General features: G+C 47.9%; 1 protein-coding gene across 1 annotated transcript in view; it reads right to left on the bottom strand.

Annotated features, from left to right (window-relative positions):
• Window positions 1–17,670, bottom strand: part of ARHGEF25 (Rho guanine nucleotide exchange factor 25) — a 728,124-nt gene extending 710,454 nt beyond the window's left edge. The window contains exon 1 of the mRNA XM_069230834.1: window positions 17,192–17,670. Coding sequence (XP_069086935.1) covers window positions 17,192–17,365 — 174 coding nt within the window. The 5' untranslated portion in view covers window positions 17,366–17,670. The remainder of the gene's footprint in view (window positions 1–17,191) is intronic.
• Between the last annotated feature and the right edge of the window lie 557 nt (window positions 17,671–18,227).

The following is an 18,227-nucleotide window of genomic DNA, read 5'->3' as shown; positions in this document are numbered from 1 at the left end:
CACCTTGGGATTCAAGCAATGTGATTTAAAAAAATTTAATCAGGCAAGGGAACCTCAATTTTCCTGCCCACACGGAGGAAAGCCTCTTTTGATAGAAACAACCCAGAAATTCGATAGTTTTAATTGGGTAGGGGGCTTTACTCTGAGGGAATTTTGGGGGTAATTCAAAACCGCTCTGCAAACTGTTTGTTGAAAGCTCATCTAAGGCGCGAATTATATTTCATTCTCTGTGATTATTTCCTTTTTCCTGTGTTTTAATACAATGCTCAGCAAAGGGGGAAATGATATTTTATTCTTGGTGATTATTGTCTTTTTCTTGTGTTTTGACATATTCTTTAACGCACTGTCGCGTAGGCTCTCATTATTCTAATGAGACTATTGGATTTTGAGTGGCAGAATCGCCCGCGATGTGGGAGACTAAGTCTAACCCACTGTGGGTGACGCCTGTCACTCCAGTCTGGGTTTTGCTCCGACTAACTAGCCGTGCCTCATCTCTATCCAATGATAGGGCTGATTGGGCATGTGATTATTTTCTTTTTCCTGTGTTTAACATAATGCTCAGCTAAGGGGTGAATTACATTTTATTCTTGGTAATCATTGTCTTTTTCTTGTGTTTTGACATAATTTTTAACGCACATTGTTTCTGGCGTTTCACTTCCACATTGCCATTTTAGAGCAACCATCTTTTGGGGTTGGCGCTCTAGTCTGTACGTCTCGACTCAGCATTTAAACAGCGCGATGCAGCAGGCGCACGCAGTAGATGCGTGCAGCGGGCGTGCAAGCTGCACTCCGAAGTGATGCCATAGGCAAACCTGTCTGCACCCGTCCGCGACCCGAAAGCAACCAGTGCCAGTCATGCTGCCCGGCTTCAGCAAGGGATTACCTGGACAGCATATGTCTTGAAATCCTTGAATGTGTGCGATAAGCATTGTATAATTATTATTTCCCCAATGCAACTGGAAGGTCCACTGTCCTGTAGAGAATGTCGCACAATGTTTGGCTGCCCCTTACCTCTGCCAAGTAATTCCAGCCTCCATGTGGGAGGTAAGTATCTTAAAGGAGGCCTCATAAATGCATGCTCTTTAATGAGACATTCACAAGATATACTTGATCTTATCAGGGAACTTGAGTTAGCTATCCTTCTTATCACAGAGTCATGGCTCAAGGAGTGGTGTAATCTAGACATTGATCAGGCGGTACCCCCAGAACACGCCGTTATTAGACAGGACAGACCTGTGTGTGAAGGAGGAGGACTTGCCATTATCTTTCGGGAGAGGTTTGAATGTCTGACTTTTGAAGTTGACAGCCTTCAAGGTGGAGAAAGCTTAGGTTTCTGCATTAAAATCAACCCTTCCAGGTCTTTGCCCGATGCTTAATTTACCGCCCTCCCGGTCTTGGAACCAACTTTTTACTTCTGCGGGTGAGGCCATTGCTCCATCTATTCTACGCTATTTTTACCTTCTTAGGAGATTTCAACTTTCATTTAGGAGCGTAGAACAACCCAGAAGTGATATCTTTTATAGATACCCTAAGTACTTTAGGCCTAGTTCAATGCATTTTTGTACTCACACATAGTGCCGGACATACTCTGGATGGAATTGTTTCCAATAACCCAAATTTAGAAGTCAATATCCAGCTACACAAGCCAGGTCCAACTACAAATTAATCCCCTTTCATCTAAAGTTAAACTAAAAGTAAGAAAACACTGACTCTTCTGCTCCAGCCCACTCTGTATATCAACGGGGCAAACTGCTTTCCAACCCCAGTCTTCTCTCAGAGCTAGTTACTACAACCCCCAGGTTGAGAGGAGTGTTATTGGAAAAGATCACTATAGTTTACTCCTGGCTCACCAACACGTTTAACAACCTTGTTTCGCCAAAGCCTGCTGAGGCAGTCCTCAAACCACGAACCTCAGCTCCATGCAGTTCACCCGCCCTGACTGAACAGCACCAATACTGTAAGCATTTAGAGAGGGTCTGGCATAAGGCCTATGCACAAGAAGACCTGTTTAACTTTAGAAAGGCATTGAAAAGCTACCATATTCAAATTAAGAATTCCAAAAGGCAGTTCTTTACCCTACAGGTCGGGAATGCTGCTTTCGATCAGAAAACTATTTTCAAGATCTTGAAATCCTTTCTACAGTCCACTGCTATGAACAGGGAGCTTCCCTCTTTGCAAGAGCTCTGTAATAACGTTTCCACCTATTTTGAGGGAATGGTTCAGGAGATCCACAGAACTCTTGACACTTCTTTGAATCTGGCGAACCCTCCATTTAGCAATATTACTCACCCAAGCCACCCCTTAACATCATTCCAGCAACTGTCCCTCATCCAAACATCCCAAGTAATCCCATCCTGTAAACCAGGATTCCCCCACGACCCCTGCCCCTGCACATATTTCACAAGGTGATTGATTGTATCAACCCTCTGGTCAATAATATTTTGAACTCTTCTCTAACTTCAGCAGTGGTCCCTGATGCATGGAAAATAACAGTATAAAACATTTACAGAAAAAGCTACATGCAGATACTACAACGCTATCTAATATACACACTATTTCCTTACTCCCAGCCCTAAGTAAAATGATTGTAAAATTAGTAAATTCTCAATTGATGGTGTTTCTGGAAGTTTCTAACATACTGCACTCCAGACAATAGGGTTTTGGGCCTAAATATTCCACAGAAACCACATTGCTTGAAGTCTCTGACACTCTCATATTGACACTAGACGCAGGCCAGAATGCTGTCCTGATATTGGATCTTTCGGCAGCATTCAACATCATCTCCCATAAGATCCTACTGCAAAGGCTACAAAACTGCGGCATTTCCCATCAAGTTTTGGCCTGGATTAAATCATTTTTATCCAGTAGGAGGCAAACAGTGTTCTTAGCCCCCTACTGTTCCCTGGAAAAATCCATAAGCCTAGGAGTCCCTCAGGGCTCCTCATTGAGCCCTGCATTGTTCAACATATATATGGCTCCTCTGATTTCATTGATTGCCTCCTTTGGCATCGAAGTTACATCATATGTCGATGACACACAATGGATGCTGTCCCTGGAGAAACAATCTCTTGGCTCAGAGATTATTTCAACCATTGCTTAACAGAAGTTATTCAATTGATGAAAGCTAATTACCTTAAGTGTAATACTGATAGGACTGAAATTATGCTGTTTGGAAAGTCCAATTTTTTTTACCCCGGGACATGGTGCCCCCCCCTACTCCTACCCCACTGCCAGCAGTTCAGGTAGTAAGAAATCTAGGAGTCAAATATGACCAAAACTTGTCTTTTCACCCGTGAGTGTCTGCAGTAGGAGGCTTATGTTTTAGCCGTATTAAATCTCTCAAAAAAGTTCTTTACTTTTCTCCCTTTGGAGGCCTGAAAAATGGTTGTTGTGGCACTCATCTCTTCCAGACTGGATTATTGTAATAGTCTATATGAAGGGTCCATCAAGTGGACTATTAAAAAATTACAGACAGTCCAACATCATGCAGCTAGACTAGTCCTGAATCTGTCCCGGCGCTCATGGGCATCAGCGCCTACTAAAGCCCTACACTGGCTTCCCATTCATAAAAGAGTCTTGTTCAAAATTCTAACTTTAATGTTCAAAGTCTACAGAAATTTGGGAGCTAATTATCTCACTGAAAGAGTTACTCACCACACAACCACTCATCCACTTAGGTCTTCTTCAGTCAGCCTCGTCCCGGTACCGACATTTAGACTCAAGTCAAAAGGAAAAAAGACTATTTCTGTCCCTGGGGCAAAGGCATGGAATCAGCTCCCCATGACACTGCATTTCATAACCTCGCAAGATATTTTCCATCAGCAACTTAAACCCTGGATCTTTGGAATTACAGATGCAGTTTGCTACTCCCTGATACTGTAATCCCCGTAGCCCTATGGTTGTAATTGCCAGTGTATTCCTCCTGTCTCTTTCTGCAGCGCTAGGATGCTCCTTTTGGAGTAAAAGTTACACTTCATAAATGCCCAATCATTCATTCATTCATTCTTGGCGAAGATAAACCACAGACAAGCTATAAGTACCTCATATTCAGGCAGTCATCTGTATCGCCCACTCTGTTTTTTTTTCTGCGTGTGAAAGTATTGCATTGGCAGTCTACTGTCCTGGCTGTTGAAATAAATGTCCCTATCAGGCTTCTTTGCTTTCTCAGATCTCTTAATGGATACATTCTCTGCACTAGCTTGACCGTAGCAAACAGCACAGGCCTTGATTCTCCTATATATAGCACCAAGGTGTACTTATGATTGACTCTGAATCCTTCATTTGTTTCTTCTGCTGTCTCCGGAAATGAAACTTCTTCTAGAGTTACCTATGTTGTCACCAAAATGTCAGAGTGGAAAATATTGCATTGTAGCAATATTGGTCATTGATCTAGAACATAGTGCCACTAACCATCTCATCCACTGTATACAAGGGGACAAAGTCAATATTACAAAACTCAACAGCACTGATTTTATCAACACGAGAAGAATAAAATGTTGAGCCAACCATGACAAGATGCGCTCCTTCACTTGCAAGGTATGACTAGGTCAATTAAACTGGGGCAATACCTGCTGAGATAGCTCTCTGAAAGCAAGCCCAAAACTCTGAATGCCAGAGTACAATGTTCTACACTATTGGAGTGCTCTCTCCCTGGAGAAAAGCCTTTTCCACTCACACCTTAAATCTTACAGCTAGCACCCCATTTTACAAGCACAATTGCACCTGCAGAATATCACTGTGCACTGTAGAGTATTATGTAGAAAAACTTTCAAAGTCTTGTTCATTGGCCTGATATGGCAACTGTGGACAGAGAGCTGCACTCTGTCTAGTTAGATGCCTGGTGCTTAGTTACTTAGGGTCTGATTTAGAATTTGACGAATATGGTTACACCGTCACAAACAGGACGGTTATCCTGTCCGTCGTGTTACTATGCCATTATATCCTATGGACATCGCAATATGGCGGATGGGATATCCGTCACTTTTGTGACGGAGCAACCTGTCCACCAAACTCTATATCAGGCCCTTTGTCTCCAGCTTTATCTGCCAGTCACACAGCTCCATCTACCCTTCCTGGACAAGAGGATGTTTTATATTACATTGCTTTGCTGCTCCCATCTTTCCCATATATGATGCACTTCCACACTTGACATGAACAGCTATCTCACTGCCCCTAGCTCCGGAGGGAGCAGATCTGGGCTGATTGTTTCACACGCTTATAGGCTTTTAATTACTGACATATTATTACAATCTCTTCTTGCCAGCCCCCTCCAATCCCAGCTTTGAGTGCGTTTGGCACATGTGAGTGAGACTAGATGCTGGCCATAGGCCCTCTGCTGTTACGCAAACCCTGTCTCCACAAGGACCTTAACCAGTACTTGTGTAGTGGGTGCTGGTGCACTTTTCTGCAGGTGGTGGTGCTCTGTATTCAGGATGGTGGTGCAGTGTACTTGGGCTGTAGCTGAATGTGCAGAAGGTGGCACTGCCCTGTGCTATGTGTGGCGGTGCACTATGGCACTGGTGGAGATATGCTATGCTGTGGGTAATGGTGTACTGTGTTACACATGGGGTGCACTGGTTGGTACATCCCTAGTGTGATGTTATAGGAGTAAGTGTGAGATTTTTTCTGATTGTTGTGTATGCTCTGTTTCTATTTCTAATACTTTTTTGGGTTTGATTTCTAATGGAGGGTGAGGCGAGCCCAATGTTGTTACTCACCTTGTTTTACTTAGCATAAGGCAAAGATGTAACTTACCTCAATTTTCCAAAGCTTTATGCTAGTTTTTAAAGAGTCTAAGAACATAATGAACAATTCACTGTTGCTTCTTTGCAACAAATATTGAGTAGACGCTGGTAGGGAAAATGCCAATGACCTGTGCTCAAGGGCATCAGTTTACTCTGGAACAAAGACATAATGCACTACAAGAACATAATATGACTAGAGGTGATCGTGTACATAGCACAATAAATAGTGCAATATAAAATGTATACACTGCTAAAGTCTCAGGATATGGACTCCTCCACAGATTTGTCAGTAACATCGACCTTTTGTCATACATTTTTGCCTTGAACTTTAGTGCTTTGTCCTGATTCTTTTACAACTGAAAAGAGTGTCCCTGTTAAAAATGAGGTTTCTGGTTGACTAAGATAGGCACCTAAGCTAGGCAGGAACCACCACTCTAGTCAGGACAAGGGAGTTACACACCCAGGATAACCCCTGCTCACATCCTTGTTAGCTTGGCACAAGCAGTCAGGTTATCTCAGAGGTCACGTGTAAAGCATTTGCAAAACACACACACACCAGTGGCATAACAAATACACCACAAAAGAGACTCCACACATGGATATATAAAAATAGGTTTCTATATTACATGTATATATATCATTAGACCAAAGTGACAATATTCACAAGAACTGTGCGCACCACACGCCTCCTAAGTCAGTACTTATTATCTTGACTAGGCAGGAACAAAATTGTTATATATCAGGGCATGAGATACAGGAGTTAAGTTATGCTGGTAACTACATGAATCACCATGCATCATCAGGCCAAAGGTATCACCCATCATAAATGTGTAGGAAGCCACACAACATAAATAATGAATGTTGCACATTAAATGACATTGCTGTACGATGACTCAGTATGAAAAAGGACAAATGATAGTTAACATATTATCCAGGTAGCAAACACTACAGTACATCCCATACATCCCTAAGGTGTTGTCATAGCAGTAGGTAGTACGATAACTGAACACCTTATACACATTTGGCGACCTTAATCATTATCTTGGTACTACCAGACTAAAACAAGCATTTGCAATGCAATGGGTCTTCTCGAGTTAGAGCTATTAGCACTGTAAATTCCGAGCTGGACTTTCCTTGCCATATAAATTGAAAATGAAATGTAAAACAGTTGACAGAAACAAGTCAATTCAAAGTGCCACGGCCGACATGAGCGTGAGCGCGACAGTTATTTGCTCCCTGCATGAATGTCTAGAAAGGATCGCGGCTGGGATGAAAGGCAAACTGAAATAGGAGGAGGGGCCATCACACGCTGTAACAGGAGGAAGTGTGTTTTGTGTGATGGCCAACAAAAATGTTCACTTAGTGAAATTGCCTGGGAAGGAACTCAGCATACAAAGGAGGGACCTTTCACAAAATGCACCAATAAAAATGAAGCGTTTAAGACTAAAACATCAGTGTAGGAAGTGTAACAGCAAAACATGTAGGGCCAGATTTACTAAAAAGCGGTGCAGCGAGGTTCATGGCCTTTTGCTTTTTCCATGTGTTCTGCAAAATGCAGCACACATGGAAAAAGCAAAAACGAGAAGAAATAAAAGTACTCCCCCTCATTGGACTATGCTAATGCTGCAGCGTTCGTTTTTGGCGATGCCACAGATTTATGCCTTCTTGTAAATCTGGGCCAGCGTCAAAAGCAATAGGTGTTGCGTGGAAATGCCCACAGCAACACCAATTGCACATCCCTCTGATGCAGAAAACTGCATCGTAGGGTCCCATATTTACAAGGTGGTGCTAAGCCACAAAAAGTGGCTTAGTGCCACCTTGTAAATGTGGTGCACAGTTCAGCGCCACAGGAGCATCACAAAAAGTGACGTTCCGGTTGTGCTAGGGACTTGTAAATCTGGCCCATAATGCCCGGAAGACAAACACAGGCATAGCACTCCCAGTCCTCCTATTAGGTGGATTACAGGAACACTAAGAAAGAGCCTGGTGAAATATGCTTATGGCCAAAGTGTGCGCAGTAGGTTACAGGGGTACCTGTGCTACTATTACAGGAATTGTGGTAGTCTTGGGACCGTTATGCTCCAGGTGGTGGTCAGCCCCCGATGGGGGGGGGGCCTTCTGTTGAGGACTTCCCCCCCAGGTATGTGCCAACGTTAGGTGGGGAGCACTTGCTGCAGGGATGGTCTGTTTAGCTTCTCTAGACCTCGCCATACACCGAGCAGATCAAGAGGCAGCTACTGCGACCACACAACGCCTCTGCCAGCACACAGGCAGCTTCCCAGGTGATCACCAGGTTGCGTCCCCGGAAAGTATGCCACAACCTGGAGGGGGCACACACACACTGTCTGGTCTGGCGGGGAGACCTTGCTGGGTCTCCGGTGCATTATTCCAGATCCCTGCAGCCTTCCTTTTCCTGGGGGGAGCTACTAGGAGGACTTAATTGGTCCAGAAACCCTCCAGGGCTTCTGGGACTGCTTCCCACTCACAGCAGTCTGTTACATGGAAACCTCCATGGGGCTGGGAGTGTTCATAGGCAGGCAGCCCATGGACCTGCAGTGCGGCTGCCACCAAGATAGGCGCAATGAGTCAGCCAATGCTCCAGGCTCCTAAAGTGACAGTCTGAAGACTTCCCTGAGGTGGGGCTTCAGCAAGTGGGCCCTCAGCGTCCGTCCGCCAGGTTGCACTCAGCGGGCTGGTGCCTCCACAGGGCAATTAGCCCTGGGATGGTTGCACCTCACAGCTCCCCTGCCTGGGGAGGCCATACTGAAAACTCTGCATGCTTCTCCTTGTACCAAATATCAGGGAAAGCAAGACGCTGCCCACATGTTCCTCCTTGGCACCAGAGTGCGGACTGCACACCCTGAGGCAAAATGAGGATACATTCACTTTCAGCTCTTGGCCAGGGTGCGGCCAGGGTGCGAGGAAGGAAATACTCCCCCTGCACCAGGTAACAACCAGAAAATAAAATGGAAGCGCACCTCATGCACTAAACTTGTAGAGAGACCAGGACCAAACCAGTGCCCTCCACGCACTGGGCTTCCTGGGAGAGACACTGCGTCACACAGGGCCAGGCAGGCCTGCACACCAAGGCAAACAGTGGTGGTGACTCCTGGCAATCCAGCAGTGCCAGGGAAGTCCAAGTCAGGGAGTACTGGCAGCAAGGCAACAAACAGAAAAGCAATACTGATGAGTCATTTGTGCCCCCAGCAGATACCAGGCAACAGGGCAATGAACAGAAGAGCAGACCAGATGAGTCCTTTGTGCAGTCCAGTAGTCCTTCTTTGAGAGGTTCTGTCCCAGTTCCAAAAAGTGTTTTCTACTTATACTCAAAAATGCCTTTGTTTAGGGGGGTAACTTCAGGGGGAGTCCTTTCAAGTCAAGCACAATATCCTTTCAAAACAGCCGTCTCCAGATATTAGTAGGTAGTAAACAGTCCATTGTGTGAGGGCAGGACACTGCCTATTCACATGTAAGGTGTGAACAACCCTCCCTGCCCCCTGCCCAGGAAGACTATCAGTATGCAGATGCCTCTTCTCTCACACCCAGCCCTCTTGTCTGATGGCTGTCTGGAAAGCATGCACCAAGTGGAGCTGTCACTCTGCCCCAGACGTGGTTTGGGGTCGTGCTGCAAAGCACTAGAGATATAAGCACAGAGAAATGCTCACTTTCTAAAAGTGGCATTTGTACAATGGTAATAAAAAATCCACCTATACCAATAAGGAGGAATTCTCACTACCATTCCAAACATACTAAACATGCCCACGTAATTCCTCATAGATCAGAAAATACCACTTAGACATATGTAAGGGCATTTCCATTGCAATCCTATGAGAGGAGCAGCTGTCACAGAAGTGAGAAACTAAATAGGCTTTTTGTCAGTATTAGGACATGTAGTACATAATGACACATGTCGTACCTTTTACATACACAGCACCCTGCGCCTACGGCTATCTAGGGCCTACCTTAGGTGTAGCAGAAAGGGAGTTTAGGCCTTGGCAAGTAGTTTGACTTGCTGAGTTAATGTGGCAGAAAATTGTGCATGCAGGGCCTGCAGTGGCAGACCTGAGACTGGTTTGGAAGGCTACTTCTGTGGGAGGCGCAATCCGTGCTGCAGGCCCACTATTAGCATTTAATTTACAGGCCCTGGGTATATGTTAGCACTGAATAGCAGTAGTAAAGTGCCCAGAGTCCCAAATCCAACAGAAAGAGGGTCAGAAAAATAGGAGGAGAGAGGCAAATGTTTGGGGGCAACCCTGAAGAAAGGGAGATTTCCAGCAGCCCCCCATAGGGGGGTGTGGCGGTAGGACCCACTCAGATCCTCGCATCCCCCTGCTTTCATTATTCTTTGACCCAAGGCAGCAGGGCTGTGGGCAGCACAGGCCTGTGCTGCCCACAGCCCTGCTTGTCTGCCAAGTCACAGGACAGGTACGATGAAGCCTAGAAGCAGTTCACGTGTCACTTACGACCCCGATGATGCAATGGCAGCTAACTATTTAGGCCAGTTCACAACTTGTGCTCCCACATTTCGAGTGGCCATGGTAACATCAGGTCCAGGGTGAGACACGGTGTAATCGATCCAGAACACAACTGCGTGATAGTCCCACCCACTCAGCCTCTTATTATTGCAATTTATTGGGATTGTTAAATTTCACAAAATGCAGCAGGGATAATGGCATACAACACTAAGGGCCTGATTATGACTCTGGTGGACGGGATACTCAGTCACCAATGTGACAGATATCCTGCCCCCGGTTTCACAAGTTCCATAGGATATAATGGAACTTGTAATATGGCGGACGGGATACCCATCCGTCAATGTCGTAATCAGGCCCTAAATGATTTCAAGGACAGATGCACTCTCGATCAATTACTTTTTTTAGGACAGCACTGAGCTGAAGAGCAGTAATCCTTATTCTGCAATGATATGTCCACCTGGTTGGGGCATAGGCTTGCGGTTTACCAGCATAGGCATTGGGGCTGTAGCCCACTGGTCTCACATGGAGCGACCCCTGCCTTCAGCCTTGTGTTGGGGGGGGATCATGGCAGGGGCAAGCAGTACAGAGAGATGGAGCTGCCACTCAAGCATACAGGCGGCTTCACCTCTGTGCTCCGAGTAGGAAGAAGGGAATTCAAGACCTTAGTGCTGTGCCATTCGCAAGGAATGCCTCAATGTAAATAAATGTATATAACAATCATCGTTAATTAGACCGCCAATGTTTTAGATAGGTGTGCTATGTTGCTTATTGACGAACAGAATTGTAATGTGAGATTTTGTTTCTACCAATTGTGCAGCTAATTAAATTTTCAATATGTCTTAAGAATGTTATGTTTATGGTTTGTGGGAGGAATAAAAATGACCTATTTACCCAAATCAAAACCTATTACTGGTGACTTGTTACTGATTCGGTTGAGTTTGAGGTTACACTGCACATAATTATCCTCCGTGTCAGTTGTCACCCCCACTGTACTCATAGTCACACCCGCTCACACCACAACTACCGCCAGTCTCCCCTGCGCCGCCCCACGTGCAGTTCTCACATGAAAATGGTTAACCATTGCCCCGGGATTTAAATCACCATGAAGCTTCCTAACCTGATTTTTTATTCAGAAAGCTCAACGGGCGAGGAAAGAAAAGAAGATCCAAAAAAGTGATGCAATAAGTCCGCATTTAAATACGTTATCTTTCCTTGCTCTGGGTGATTTATTGCTTTCCAAAATTGTCTCAAGCAGCCTTCCAAGCCCAGTCAACCTAAGGCCCAGTTTATCAGCCCACATCTGGACTTTTTTGCAAAGTGGTAATTTGAAACCTCGAGCTGGGCCGTTTGAATCAGAGGAGCTGCCTCTCTCCCAGACTGCTTCATGGGAACATTCTTCGGTGGTTCAAAAAGGGAACATTCAGGCAGACACGGAGGAAAGAATATGGTCTGGAAGAGCTGAAAAGCCAAGGGAGGGGGAGGCGGCGTGGTGGAAGAAGGGGAAAGGGGAAAGTGGGGATGGGCAGGGACGCGCAGAGAAGTGAGGGTGAGAAGAGATGCAGGAAATAAATGGAGAAAGGGGCAAGAGAGGGGATCCAGGGAGGCACGCAGAGGGACTTGGTGGGGCGAGAGAGACAGGAAGGACTGTGGAAAAAAGAAATACCATTTCTGGAGAGACGGACAAAACTGGAAAACTGAGAAGAGAGGTCAACTGAGTAGAAGAGGAGGCGGAGATCAGAGGAAAAGAGGAGAGAATGGACCAGAAAAGATAGAAAATGGGGGGCGATAAAGGAGAAGAGGGGTCGGCGGGAGCCGAGCGAGGAGAGGTTAATGGGGCGGAAAATGAGCAGAGGGAGGGGCAGTCAGCAACTGAGGAGAAGTGACGGGAGGGAGCTGAACAGAAGAGAGAGAGACGGGGGAGCCAAAGTGAGGAAGAGGTGAAGATGAGCTAGAGATGAGGGCGAGGAACAGGGGGGAATTCAAGAAACGAGGGCAAAGATACAGAGGGGAACTGAGGAGACGAGAGGAGGCGGAAAGTTAAGCGGGGTGAGAGACACAGGTAGGGTAGAGGGGGCTCGAGGGGGCACAAAGGGGTAAGAAATGTGTCTGGCCTGTAGCCAGGGGGAGCTAGGTCGCCCTAAATCAGTCTCTAGTCCAGCTCCCTTGCCATCCTTGGGACCAGATACTCGGTTTCTCGGGATAAACGAGGCCCCTCGGGCTCCCTGGCTCCCCTCTGGCATTGCTGGGCCTAAGTCAGCGCCAGGGTGCACAGGAGGCGCTGGGGTGGGGTCAAATATACCACATATAGCAGTTCAACACCAAGTACACAAAGGCTGTCAAGGCAGGACATTTATCCAGAAATAAAAACTTTTTATTTGAGGAAAAGGGCCACACGGTAAAAAAAATGGTTGACATGGTAAAATCTGGTAATTTCCACAAAGCATTCTAATGGTGTGGCATTGAATGCGAGATATTTTGATTGGTATCTGACAACTGGGATCGATGCCATCTAATGTATGAATGCTATAGTCACTTTATTCACTGGTAGCATCCGGCAGTGTGCCCCTAGTCCTCGGTCCCGTGGAGGGAGCTGAAGGGACCGGAGTGCAGCACGCGCACGCCACGAGTACCAATCACTACAGTTCACAGGAGGCATATTAGACAATGACTAGTGCTTGTCCAGAAACAGTGACCTCAAGGCGCTGAAGCAGGGCAAGGGCAGGCATATGAAACGGCGGAGCTTTCAGAAGCTCTAGGAGGGCTAGCTGTACGGCAACTGGATCTCCCCACAGTGCCACTGGAGCTATGAGGCAAGAGATAACTAAATTGTGAATCAGAATTGACTAAATTATCCGGCAAAATAAGGAAAGTTATGCGACGGAATGCCACACATTTCATAAGAGTATTACTTCATTAATTTTGTTATTTTCAAACAGGCTAACGCTGCGTGGGTTAATGTTTCACGTCATTAGAACCAGTTTAATCATTCGAACAGGGTAACGGAAAGGCCAGTCAGTCTTTGGACTGGGCTTTCCACTATGGGCAACATGTGTAGAGACTGTTGACGATATTTCAGTAAATTTTCACCTTTTTGCGCTACAAACATTTTTGTACAAAAATCTCTAGATTATGTACCAGAAGATTAATTATGTGGCAAATCCATAAATATGCGGAAAACATCGCGGAATGGCAAATTGTAGTGGTCCTGCCCTGCAGCAAGGATGCCCTGGTTACCCTGCCTCAGGTTCCCGGCAAGCAGACAGCTGATTGGCGGGGAGCAGGCAGACAGCTGTTGGGCCAGAGGGGCTCTTGAGAGGTAAATTGCACAGACTGCGAGCAGGGCAGGCCCAGCAGGAAGGGATTCACGAGTAGACCGTTCAAGTCCCTCAGCTGCCTTCGTCTAGCATGGCGCAGTCCAAGCATCTCCACGTCCAGACTGGCTCCCAACGTAAGCCACTATGGCCCATATTGATACCTTTTTTGCTCTGCATTTGCCTCACTTTTTGACGCAAAAGCGGCGCAAACTTACAAAATATAACATATTTTGTAAGTTTGCGCCGCTTTTGGGTAAAAAAGTGACGCAAATGCGGCACAAAAAAAGTATAAATATGGGCCTATGAGTGTAAACGGGACACGGTCGGGGCGCGATGTATGCCGGGAGAGTGGAAACCAAGGGCTCTCTTTCCAGCACACGGTGGCAGTGCTGCACGACGGTCTGCGGCACAGTGCTGCACCGCTGCCAGGTAGCTGTTAACACAGCAAAGTGTGGCAAATGAAAGGCACGTGTGATGCACAGCACGGATGCCCTTGTGAAAGAGGACTCCGCCAAGTCAAGCCCACCCACACCACGGCATCTCTTCCGTGCATTCAGTGGCCTAGCACAAAATAATGACGCCTCCCGCAAAATGTGAAGGGGGGAGGAGGACTGAGCCTCTCATATATCTGAGATATTCAATGGTCTTTAACTGAAATTCCATGTTTCCAAGACAGTCAAAAAAGTCCTATTCTTTCTCCCCGCAAAGGAAAACTTTGACGGTCACGACACTCATTTGGATACGAGTTTAAAGGGATCACGATGTGAGCTTGTGCAATCCCAAAATGAAAGGTAATCAAAAGTAACTTTTATCAACTAAAGTTGCAAGCAGATAAACTAGTAATGCTACTTTTCAGGAAGACATGGGACAATTTATACCTCCGTGCTGCAGAGGTTAAAGAAAACCTTCTGTTTGCAGCTCAGATCCAGCTGTTTACTGGTAACCAAGCACCAAAACACCGAGTCAGCTGTTCAGTCTGGCACTGGGAAAAGGAGCTATGCATATGTCGAGACAAAATGCAATAAAAAATAATCTGGCGAAGGTCACATCGAGTGCAAGCTCCTCATTAGGAATTCAGGACTAAACGCTGAAAAATGCAAACAAAGAACCAGGATGGCATGACCTGTGTAGAAATAACACATTTAAAAAATATTCTTCCCAAGATCTTCTCAGTTATACATGCTACGAGGCTGGAACTATAAAGAGCTGATTAGCACCGAATGCTGTGTTTACGGCTCCCGTGGGATACCTGGGGGTCTGCACACGCAGGAGCCCTGCGCTCGAGGCGTGTCCCATGGCCACGGTTTGTGAGGGAATGCGAGGGACACCCCGTGATTCGCAGGTGCAGACGGAACCGTGCCAGGCCCGCGTTCACTTGCCTTGCACACCCCTGGCCCTTGGCACCCAGCGCCCACTGGACTGCCAGATTCATCGCCAGCCTTGCGTGGAAGGGCTGCTGACAGAAAGGCTCCCAAGCCCTAAGTGTTCTCTTGTTCAGAGAGTGGGCAGGCTTCCTGGCGCGGCGGAAGCAGAGTCAGCCTTTTACTGATGCCAGGCGGCGCCAGTAAAACTCCCAGAGCACGAGTGCGGCCTCCCACCACCACACACACAACTAGGCGTGAGCCAGGGAGGCCTGCGCCGTGGAACAAGGAACACCAGGCGCTCACACTGGGAGTGCATCAAGGGTGAACCCACGGCTTCCATGAGGACGTGTGGCGAGGTAAGGGACTGCCAACGGGGTGGGGATATTACTGTCCCGACAGGCTCTGTTTTGAGGCGTGTTGTTGATGCATAGGATGCACACTGATCCCATATGACACATCTGCCAGCCTTAGGGCTATGAGGGTGAGGTCAGCGCCTGGCACACTGGTGGGTTTCTCAGGTACCATCTGTCTCGTTAGGAATGTACAGATGGTCCTGGGCCTGGCACCCGCAGTGATGGCTCGAGGGACCCAGCTACCCTGCATGGGGTCTCGGTGGTAATCACTGGGCTTGGAGCGGCGGTGGGGGACTGCAGGAACCACTGACCGCAGCAGGGGTGTGTGGTAGAGGTCAGTTTGGCACATGCCGATGAGTATCTGGACTCACATAGGCGTGTGCAGCACGGATGTGCACATGGTCTTAGCGCCGGAAAACAGTTGCCCCCCCCAGGGGGGGGGGGGGCATGGAGACCAGCCCAGTGCATGGCCCGCGCGTGTAGCTGCTCTCCAGAAGTGTGTGCGCACAAAGTCTGTGGTGTGCACATATCGCATATATATGGTACCAATGCCAGTCTTAGTGTGGGCATACGACTCGGAGCTTTATCATCAATGCGATGCCATGGTCCCTTCAGCACTATTACCAAATGCCAGCATTACTGTGGGCGCCCCTCTGCAGTTCTATTGTCAAAGCCACCTTTGCTGTGAGCGTGATCCTGTGAGAAACATTGAGTGCCAGCCTTAGTGTGGGCATCATCTGAAGATTTATTATTAATGCCAGACTGAGCATGGGCGCCCCAGGGCGCACTATTCAATACCTGACCGATTTTGTGTTCTTATCTATTGAAAATAAACCACCAAATAGGGCCTCTAGGCTCGTCAATGCAGGGTTTCATTTGAGCCTCCACTTGCCCATCCAATGGTGCCCTGTTTTCAATTGCATTCTTAGTCTGGGCGTAGCCCACAGAATCCTTCTCACTTCAAGTATTATTGTGGACAAGTCTCGACCAATGCCCGCCTCATGGAGGGCACCCACCGTCAGTGCACTAATAATGAGGCCAGCCTAAATGTGGGCATCCCCGTGAAACTAACGTTAATGCCAGCCTCGGGGTATGCATCATTACCAACGGCACCCTCTGCATTATTGTTAAAGATAGGTATCCGCAGCGCTTCGGTGCCAAGCTTAGTGTGGGCACCCCCGAACACTGCTATTAACAGCAGCTTTAGGGCAAAGATCCACTTAGCATTGTTACTAATGCCAGCCTTGGAGGGGCACCCACTGCACACTACTATCAAGAACTGACTGTCGTGAACACGATCTTCAATGCCAGCCTTACCATGGACATCCTCAGAGCATTAGTGCCAGGCTGGTGTTGTTCCCTGAGTGCCATGATCAGCGCCAGCCTTAGCTCAAATATCCACTGAACTATGAGGACTGCCAGCCTTAGAGAGGGCATCTCAAGGGCGAGGCCATCAGTATCAAGCTTTCTGCGGGCGACCCCTCAGCGGCTTTATGAATGACAGCCTCAGTGTGCATTGATGAGGCCGCTGTTATAAATGTCCGCCTTAGCATGGCAATGCGCTGGGCACTGTTTCCAGCGGCAGACTTCATGTGGGCACCAGCTGAGCATCGCAATCCATGCCAACATTAAGGAGCGGGCAGGGCCTTAGTAGCATAAGTAGGGTCGGCCTTGGTGTGAGCATCTTCGTGGGCACCTTAGTGTCGGCATGTCTCTGGGCAGTGCCAGCCTTAGTGACGGCAACAACCTGCGAATTACCATTAATGCCAGCCTCGGTTTTGGCAGCTCCTAGAGCACACTTTCTGCTGCCACCCTTCATTAGTGTGTGCATCCATGGGAACCTATTCCAAAACTCCTGTTGTCAAGCCATGCACCGACCTCCCTGCCGCTCAGTCACAACTCTTTGCACCGAACGGCCCTGCAGACTCTTGGCACACTCACCCACTGGTGACTCGGGAGTCCGAAGGAGCTGAGAATATCTGCCATCGCGCCCAACATCTGGTCGGTTCGCCCCGGGGTCTTCTGCGGTGCCTTCATGGTGCCCACGCCTCCAGGGTTCCCCAGCTGCCCAGCGTCAGAGACAAAAGCCCTCTCAGCGACGCCACTCGTGGGCATGCATCGTGCCCCCGACCACCTCAGAGAAGAAGGTATGACTTTACCCACTGCCTCGGACGGGAACCGGTCCTCCCGGCCGTGCGCCTCCAATTCCAGGGAAGGCACAAATGACTCCAGGGCAGGAAGGGGCCGGGCACGGGGCAGACCCAGGCGTGCCCAAGAGAAATAAATTGACAGGAGCGATGGGCTGGGCCCGTGTGCAACGCCTTTCAAACTTTCCACATCATAATACGCCCAGTGAGCCTTCCCAAACTCCACAACTCACGCCCCGACCAGCAGCCAGCGTGACGAGAGCCATATGTTCTGGGGAACTACCGCATCTCGGCGCTGCAAGCCGCCGGCGCGGGAGGGGTGAGTCGGAGCGGTGCCAGAGAGCGCATCACGCCTCGGAGCGTCGGGCGGGAGCGGAGCCCGAGACCTCAACATGCATGACAGCATGTGGGAACATTGGTAGAGAGCGCAGCATGCGTCACAGCATGACGTGCCACGGGGTCAGAAATCACAAGATATTGAACAGCGTGCATCATAGCTTGTGGAGACATTGCCAGAGAGCACGGCGTGCTTAGGTACTTTAAGCTGGAGCAGTGGCAGGGGGCAGAGAGTGCAGCATGGCACGAGGGCTGAATGCTGTCCGACAAGACACCATGCATCGGGTCACGAGGAGGAAAGTGGCAGAGACCTTTTCATACATCAGTCTGTGAGGTGAAACGGTGCAAGACACAAGTGCAGCATGGATCAGAGCACGAGGAGGGAGATGGGAAGGGTGCCGCAGATCACAATATGTATCCGAGCACCAGCTGATCCTTATTTGTCAGACTAGTTGTAGTGCAACCACAATCTGTTTATAAACACTAACATTATC

This window comes from Pleurodeles waltl, chromosome 4_2 (genome assembly GCF_031143425.1).
Source record: "Pleurodeles waltl isolate 20211129_DDA chromosome 4_2, aPleWal1.hap1.20221129, whole genome shotgun sequence".
NCBI classification, from domain to species: domain Eukaryota; kingdom Metazoa; phylum Chordata; class Amphibia; order Caudata; family Salamandridae; genus Pleurodeles; species Pleurodeles waltl.
This window is presented reverse-complemented; position numbering and strand designations above follow the sequence as displayed.